This window comes from Jaculus jaculus, chromosome 2 (genome assembly GCF_020740685.1).
Source record: "Jaculus jaculus isolate mJacJac1 chromosome 2, mJacJac1.mat.Y.cur, whole genome shotgun sequence".
Taxonomy (NCBI): Eukaryota; Metazoa; Chordata; class Mammalia; order Rodentia; family Dipodidae; genus Jaculus; species Jaculus jaculus.
In genome coordinates, this window is record NC_059103.1 from 34,161,264 (window position 1) to 34,170,295 (window position 9,032).

Consider the following 9,032-nt stretch of genomic DNA (forward strand, 5'->3'; position numbering starts at 1 on the left):
TTTGCCTAGCACACATGAGTTGTGGGTTTGATCCCTAGCACATCTGTAATTCAGCACCTGGGAGGTGATGGCAGGAGGATAAGGTGTTCATCTTCCATTAGAAGACGAGTTTAAGGTGGACTAGAGCTTCATGAGACCCTCCCTTAAAACAGTCAGCATGGTGGTACACATCTTTAATCCCAGCACTCAGGAGACAGAGGTAGGTGGATCACTATGAGTTCGAGGCTACCCTGAGACTACAATGAATTCCATTCCAGGTCAGCCTGGACTAGAGTCAGACCCTACCTCTAAAAACCAAAATAAACAAAACTACCAAAAAAAACAAACAAACAAACAAACAAAAAAAAACAAGCAAAACCACAAACTGCCACAAATAATCTTCAAACCAAAATAGACAGCCAAAGAGAAGTAAGTAGTTTGAGGGACTGAGAAAACCCTCCTCAATGGGCATCAGACTGCTTCCCAAATGCCTCAGCCCCTAACCCCACCTCTCCTTTTGGCACTAGGGCTGATAATCCAAGAAACCACAGATGGCTGGGAATTCACATCAGCTGCTTTATTGACAGGTTTATGAATGACAGTTGTCCCCATACCAGCCCATACCTCTTCTATAAAAGCAAATGAACAGAAAATGGGACTCTGGTTAGTATTGGGGAGCTAGCTGCTTGCCAAGCCCTAGATCAGGGGAATGGTGGCCTTGATTCTCAGGCCACAGGAGGTCAGGAAGGAGGGCTATGAGTCCAGTTCCCAAGGGCAAGTTGCTTGAGAGGTGGCTGAGGAGGCTGGAGAAGTCCTGCAGCTACCCCTTGCTTGCAACATCAAGAAACTGTTTGCAGAGGTACCAGAACCTCAAAGCTTGGAAGCAGAGGCTGGAGAAGGGTGCAATTCAAAAGCTTCTGGAGTCAAGTGAAGCAGGAGAAGCTCATTTAAGGGTGCCCTAGATAGTCAGACACAGCCACCCTTCATGTCCATGCCTCTGAGCACACAGTCATGGCAACACACACTTCCATTCCAAACACACACAGAGGGCTGTCACAGCCCTGGACCCACACCCCGGACCCCTTGGAATGTCTCTGGATTGGGACCCAGCAGTTGGGTCCATAGCAGGCAGGGATGCCAAGGGGGTGGGTCCTCTGCATTGCTACTGATTGGCTGCCTCACAGGCATCTATCCAATCGCTGTACACATCCACTGGTTCTGATAGATCTGAAACATGGAGGTCAAGGTTGATTTGTGGTAATGAATCCCTCCCTTGTACCAATTTCTGCTGTTCATGCTAAGTGTCAAGCAGACACCGCCCACATCGTGTCACCCCTTGTAAGTCAGTTGGAGGTGCTAATTCCCCTAGGTGACGGTGACCAGGCCATCTGATAGGGCCAGAGGTGAAGGGATGAACTCCGGTCCCTGGACCATGGCCAAGTGCCCTTGAGCAGCCCACCATGGTTAGGCAGTCCTCGTCCACTAGCCCTTCTCTTACTCCCCAGAAAAAGACTGCTTTCCCAAGGATACATGTGATTGGGGTCTGGAATTCCTCGAGGCACACGGTACAAGAGATGACTCCGGTATTGCGAGCACGGTCCCTACAACAGGAAGAGGTGGAGAGAAGATAAGCAATGAGTCCCAAGCCTGTGGGGCCAATCCTGATAGCAAGTTGACGAAGGGTAAGAGAGAGGCCTAGGTATCCACTGAGGCGGAATGCTCCACCCTTGCCCCCACACTCCTATACACCCATGCCCACTGCACATGGAGGGCTGCCAGTCTTGGACCCACGCCCCAGACCCCTTGGAATTTCTCTGGGTCCACAGCAAGCAGAGCTGCCACTCACATTTTCACATCACAAGACTTCTCATGGTTGCAGAAGGGGCAGGTGAACTGTGTCTCCAGGGTGCCTGTCATCTTCTTCTTGGGAGGTGGCTTCCGTTTGGACTTTCTACGGCCCATGGCTGCAGGTGCATGAACCTGTGGAGCAGGGTATGTCAGAAGTCAGAACCCAAAAAAGAACCCCAGGGAGAAGGGGAAACTTGCATCATGGTGTTCAAGCCTCTGCCAGAGGCATGAAGGTGTCTGTTTCACAGGCAAGAGAATAGGCCCTATACAGTCTGGGCTCAAGGGCTGAGGACTGCTCTAACCTTGGCTTCCCAGCTTATTGTTGTGGCCCAGGCAGACTACTAAAGTTCTCTGTGCTTAGAGGCTCAAAGGCAGGTGTCTGTTCTCAGAAGGTAGGGTACAGAGGGAGTGGAAACAGGCAGAGGATTTCTGAGGTTTGTCTGAACCCTGGAGGCCATGAGTGGTGTGAAGGAAAAAACATCAGGTGTTGTTAAGGGACTGAGAAGTTAAGCCCAAAGTATGTCTGAAGATGAAGTCTGAGGCACGGCTGGGCTAGGGAGACAAGGGAATGATATAAGTGACATGAGAGAAAGTTCAGGATGATGCCCAAAGCTGTGAGGGTACACATTAAATAGGGAGAAAAGATGCATCCTCCTCTCTTTTGAGACCAGGTCTCATGTAGCCCAGGCTGGCCTCAAACTCCACAAGTAGCTGAAGATCACATGGAACAATCCTCCTGCCTTCCCCTCCTAAGTGCTGAGATTACAGGTGTGCACCACAAAGTCTAGTCTTCTATTGCATGTCTAACAATAGGAAAACAATAGGAAGAAGCAGGTATCAGGAAATAATAGGGACTCAGGCATCAAGAGGACCATCCAGAAATGAAATTTAAAAAAAAAAAAAGGGCCATCCAGGGACAGATGTCTTAGAGGCAGCTAGGTACCATTGACTTCCCCTGTCTGGCATTGTTTCTGCCATATCCAATCCCCATGGCATCACCACCACATTACACACATCACTACTTCTAGCATAGTTCTTCCAAGACAGGGAGGCCAACAGCTTGCTAGGGACTCCTAGAACAGAGATGAGAGCTGTAGTTATCTTTATCACTTACTATGAAACAACATCCCTCCCTTTTTTCTGTAGCCCAGGTTGGCCTCAAACTTGTGGCAATCCTCTTGCCTCTTGCTTCTACACTGCTTAGGATTACAGGCATGATCCACTAAGCTTGGATCCTCCTCCTTTTTTATTTTTATGTATGTAATGGAGGGGAAGAATACCAAATCTGGGTCCTCAGGCTTCACTGCCTTTACTGCTAAGCCATCTTTCCAGATCCTCCTCCTCTTATCTGAATGAAAAGAAGCAATGGGTGGGTGACACAGTACGCATGTGTAATAACTCAGGGGATGGATATAGGAGGATAAAAGCTCAAGGCCAACCCTGGTTGCACAGTGAGCTGGAGGCCAGCTTAGGCTACATGAGGCCTTCTCTCTAAAACCCAAACAGAGAAGCAATAGGAGGAGAACTCCTGGGATTTCCCTTTTTCACTGTGGATGTCTGCTTCCCGCTTCTCAATTTACTCACCTTGCCCTGGATCTTTCCCCTTTTTCTTCAGAAGCAGTAAATTTCCCAGTTCTACCTGGTCAATAACACACTTATTACCTCTCTTATTTAAAAAAGAAAAACATTTTTTAAAAAGCCTGTGTACTAGCCCACACCTACAACAGCAGAGACTGAGGCAGGAAGATAAAGAATTCAAGACTAGCCTGGGCTACAAAGTTTGAGTCCAGTCTGAGCTACAAAGTAAGACCTTGTCTTACAAAGAATCAGCCAAGGCCATCATGGTGGTCTAAGTCCCTGATCCTAACACTTGGGATCATCAAGACCAGTTTGGGCAACTTAGTGAGACCCTGTCTCAAAAAAGGGGGGCTGGAGAGATGGCTTAGTGGTTAAGGCACTTGCCTGCAAAGCCTAATGACCCACATTTGATTCCCCAGTACCCATATAAAGCCAGATGCACAAAGTGGCACATGCATCTGGTGTTTGTTTGCAGTGGCTGAGGCCCTGGTGTGCCCATTCTGTGTCTCTTCTTTCTCTGCTTGTAAATGAATAATAATTTTTTTTTAAAAAGGCTAGGGGCTACTGTAATGGTAGAACTCTTACCCCATCCATTGCTTCTCTTAAGTTAAAGGGAGAGAGTCAGGTGTGGTGTATATCTAGGATATATAAAGAACTCAAAAAGTTAAATAATAAGGAATCAAACAAGCCAATCAAAAAATGGGCAATGGAGCTAAATAAATAGAGCATTCTCAAAGGAAGAAATACGAATGGCATATAAGCATCTAAAAAAATGTTCTATGTCACTCATCATCAGGGAAATGCAGATTAAATCCAAATTGAGATTCCATCTCACTCCTGTCAGTTTGGCCACCATCATGAAAACAAATGATCATAAATGTTGGTGGGAATGTAGAAAAAGAGGAACCCTTCTACACTGCTGGTGGGAATGCAATCTGGTCCAGCCACTGTGTAAATCAGTGTGGAGGTTCCTAAAACAGCTAAAGATTGATCTTCCATGTGATCCAGCTATAGCACTCCTAGGCATATATCCTAAGGACTCACCTCATTTCCTTAGAAGTACATGGTTATTGCAGCTTAATTTATAATAGCTGGGAAATGGAACCAGCCTAGAGGTCCCTCAACTGATAAGTGGATAATGAAGATGTGGCAAATTTATACAATGGAGTTCTACTCAGCAGTAAAGAAAAATGGAGTTATGAAATTTGCAGAAAAATGGATGGATCTGGAAAGGATTATACTAAGTGAGGTAACCCAGGCCCAAAATGCCAAGTGCCACATGTTCTCCCTCATATGTGGACCCTAGCTACAGATGATTGGGCTTCTGTGTGAGAAGGAAAATACTTAGTAGCAGAGGCCAATAAGTTAAAAAGGATATAAAGGGAAGAGAAAGGAAGGGAGGAGGGTACTTAATAGGTTGGTATTGTATATATGTAAGTTCAATGATTGAGATGGGGAGGGGATATGATGAAGAATGGAATTTCAAAGGAGAAAGTGCAGGTGGGGGGTAAAGTATTACCATGGGATATTTTTTATAATTATGGAAAATGTTAATAAAAATTGTGAAAATGAAAGATAAAAAATAAATAAAAAGACTGATACAAAGCCAGCGTGGTGGCGCACGCCTTTAATCCCAGCACTCGGGAGGAGGTAGGAGGATTGCCGTGAGTTTGAGGCCACCCTGAGACTCCATAGTGAATTCCAGGTCAGCCTGGGCTAGAATGAGACCCTACCTCGAAAAACCAAAACCAAAAAAAAAGATTAATACAAGCTTTTCCAATACGAGGGATTTCCAGTGTTTTACTTCTGTCAAAAATTAAAGACCTAGTAGAGCTGAAAACTAATAGAGCATTTTAAAAAATCGCTTTCTGGTGCTGGGGATAAAAATAATCTGACAGAGCTGGAGAGTTGGCGTAGTGGTTAAGATACTTGCCTGCAAAGCCTAAGGATCTATGTTTGATCTCTCTCCAGTTTGCAGTGGCCGGAGGCCTTGGCACATCCATTCTGTCTCTCTGTCTCTATCACTCCCTGATTTTAGATCAATAAAAATACTAAAATAAGAAATAAAACAACAACAACAAAAAAGGGCTAGGGGCTATTCTAATAGCAGAACTCTTACCCCACCCATTGCTTCTCTTAAGTTAAAGGGAGAGAGTCAGGTGTGGTGGCTCACTTGAAATCCAAGCACTGAGGGGAAAGGTAAGAATACTGCCATGAGTTTCAGGACTGCCTAAGCTACATAGTACTGCAGAAACACCACAAAACAGACAAGCTAGACATACTGGTTCAGTGTAATCACAGCATTTGGGAGGCTAAGACAGGAGGATCTCCATGAGTTCACCATCAGCTTGGTGGCACATGCCTTTAATCCCAGTGCTGGGTAGGCTGAGGTAGGAAAACTGCCATGAGTTCAAGGTCAGCCTGGGGCTATAGAATGAGTTCCAGTTGAACAAGGGCTGGAATAAGACCCTACTTTGAAAAACAAAATGAGTTTGTGGACAACAGGCTCATAAGTTCATAACTGGAGTAATTAAAAAAAATATTTTGATTTATTTGCAAGCAGGGATAGAGAAAAGAGAGAGAGAATAGGCATGCCAGGGCTTCCAGGTGCTGCAAATAAACTCCAGATGTATGCACCACTTTGTGCATCTAGTTTCACTTGGGTACTAGGGAATTGAACTTGGGTAGTTAAGACTTTGCTGGCAAGCCTCTAATTGCTAAGTCATCTCTCCAGTCCATAACTGAAGTAATTTTTTAAAAAATATTTATTTATTCATTTGAGGGGAAGGGGGTGGAGGGAGGGAGGGAGGGAGGGAGGGAGGGGGAGAGAGAGAGAGAGGGGGGGGGAGGGAGAGAGGGAGGAAGAGAGAGGAAGAGAGAGGGGGAGAGAGGGGGAGAGAGGAAGAGAGAGAATGGGCACGCCAGGGTCTCTAGCCACTGCAACTGAATACTAGACATTTGTGCCACCTTGTGCATCTAGCACCTTAACCACTATCTTTACAGGAGTTATTTTTAATATTGCTAAGTGCTATAAGGTTATTGAACAGAGGTGAGTTTCCGAGGCAGGACTAGCTCAGTTAAGAGGGACAAGGAAAAGCCATGTCTGGATGGGTGTCATTTAAGGTACAGCAATGATAGAGGGCAGAGGACAGCTTCCATGCTAGGATGTCATGGCAGAAGGATGGTAACTGCAATGGGTCTAAGGAGGATTAAATGATTTTCTTAGTTGTGTTTTTTACCCCCCCCCTCCAGAAAGAATATGGCTGAGCTATGTGAGCCATGGGAATCAAACTTGAGATGTGGGGTTGGGGAAGTAGCTTGCAGGTTAAAGGTGCTTGATTACAAAAAAAAAAAACCAAAAAAAAAACCCAAAAAACAAACAAACCATGATATGCAAGAAAGAGGTAGATCTCAACGATCCCGACTCCTGATGAATTGATGCATTTAGCAAGTAAGGTATAGCCTGCTTAGCAGCCCGTGCTGTCGCTAAACCATCAGCGTTTGTCCCTCAAGTCTGACTCTGGTGACCGTCCACAACAGAATAAGCCAGGCTGCTTAAAGCCAGTCTCAAATCTAATCACAGATTTCCTCCCATGAATGCAGAAGCATTCCACTGTGAAGCCCTAGCAAGCACAGTGCCAGATACACATGAAGCACTTAATAACCACTTGTTGAGTAAGTTTCCTGAATCCGTCTATGGGAGAGCCCCGGAATCAGTTCATCCAGCGACCGTCGCCAGCCACCCCCAAACAAGGGTTTGGTGCGCACGAACAAGGCAGAAGCCCGGGGTGGTCCTCAGCGACCAAAGTGCGCACACGCCACGGACGGCGGGAAGAGGGGTCGGCGCCCGCCCGCCCTTCCTCCCGCACCGCGGCGCGCCGGCCCGCCAGGCTCCCCGAGGCTTGGGCGCCGCCTCTCGATCTCCCGCGGGGCTCCGGCAAACTCCCCCGGCCACCCGGGCGAACCCGGCAGGAAGAAGCCGCGCGCCCCTAACGGCCGCCGGCTGGCTCGCCCCATCACCTACCAGCAGTGGGTCCGCGCCGCCGCCGAGGCCGCGTTCACCTAGGGGACACTGGCTTCCGTTCCGTGCCGGAAGCTGAACTCTCCCCGGGGTCCCGCCCATCCTCCACCACACCAATAGCTGAGTAGGCCCCGCCTCCGCCCGTGGCCGTCTCTGCGCATGAACGTTTAGACTACCAGCCGGCAGAGTCACAGTGCGCCTGCGCGACGGCTCCCCCCCCCCCCCGTGGGCTGTAACAATTATGACGCATGCGCGCTGGTGCTGTCAAGTCCCGGGAGCCGCTGTTTGATCTGGGAGCAGAGTTGAGTTTTTGTAGGGCTGGGAAGGCATCTTGCCTTCGCTCACCGTCTTCTCATCGCGCTTCACTCCTCTCTCTAAACCCCAGCTCTTCCCTGGTGGCAACGCGAAGACAAGACAAACTCCACAGCTGTCTAGGCTCGATATGGTGGCCTTCACTTTCAATCCCAGGCCGAGCGAGAGTTAAAGGCCAGCCTGGCCTACAAAGTGACTTCAGGTCAGCCTGGGCTAGAGTGAGAACCGGCTTCAAAAGACGCCCCAAAATGAATAGTAGAGGGCGCACCTCAGATGGTTAAAATGAGAGAATTTGTTCTCAAGTCAAATGAATGACGGTGGCCAAGAAACAGATTTAGGTCATCCAAATTCCACCGCGCAACGTAGTAAAAGTTTCATAAAATCCGCCCCCCTCCCCAGGTAAGGTCTCACTGTGGCCCGGGCTGACTTGAAACTCACTCTGTAACCTCAGTGTAGCTTTGAACTCATGGTGATCTTCCTACTTTTGACTCCTGAGTGCTGGGATTGAAGGCCTGTGCCACCACACCCGGCTAAAGTTTTAATAGTAAGAAACAAAATCAGAGCCAGGGGGGCTGGAGAGATGGCTTAGCGGTTAAGCACTTGCCTGTGAAGCCTAAGGATCCCGGTTCGAGGCTCGGTTCCCCAGGTCCCACGTTAGCCAGGTGCACAAGGGGGCGCACGCATCTGGAGTTCGTTTGCAGAGGGTGGAAGCCCTGCCGCGCCCATTCTCTCTCTCTCCATCTGTCTTTCTCTCTGTGTCTGTCGCTCTCAAATAAATAAATAAATTAATTAAATAAAATAAATAAATCCTTTCCTCCCACAAGCTGCTCTTGGAAAAAAAAAAAATCAGAGCCAGGTGTGGTGGCACACACCTTTAATCCCCAGCACTTGAAAGGCAGAGGTGATTGCTGTGCGTTCCAGGCCAGCCTGGTCTACAGTAAGACCCCCACCTCAGAGGAAAAAAACAAAACAAAACACTGGTGGGATTATCAGATAGTGGGTTAGAGCAAATATGGGAAACTTCTGCTATAGGTCTTAGATGCTATCTGATAGCATTATAAACTTCTTTTTTCTTTTTTTTTTAGATTCTTTTTTTTGTTTATTTTTATTTATTTGAGAGCGACAGAGAGAGAGAGAGAGAGAGAGAGAGAGAGAGAATGGGCGTGCCAGGGCTTTCAGCTACTGCAAACGAACTCCAGACGCGTGTGCCCCCTTGTGCATCTGGCTAACGTGGATCCTGGGGAATCGATCCTTGAACCGGGGTCCTTAGGCTTCACAGGCAAGCGCTTAACCG

At 47.7% G+C, this 9,032-nt stretch overlaps 1 protein-coding gene across 1 annotated transcript; it reads right to left on the reverse strand.

The window, feature by feature from the left end:
* Positions 1-535: 535 nt before the first annotated feature.
* Positions 536-7,517, reverse strand: Elof1 (elongation factor 1). The gene is made up of 4 exons (XM_045143962.1): positions 7,430-7,517; positions 1,826-1,959; positions 1,510-1,580; positions 536-1,206 (listed from the first exon to the last, which is right to left on the reverse strand). The coding sequence occupies exons 2-4, from the start codon at positions 1,939-1,941 to the stop codon at positions 1,142-1,144; spliced, it is 252 nt and encodes an 83-aa protein (XP_044999897.1). The 5' UTR covers positions 1,942-1,959; positions 7,430-7,517; the 3' UTR covers positions 536-1,141.
* Between the last annotated feature and the right edge of the window lie 1,515 nt (positions 7,518-9,032).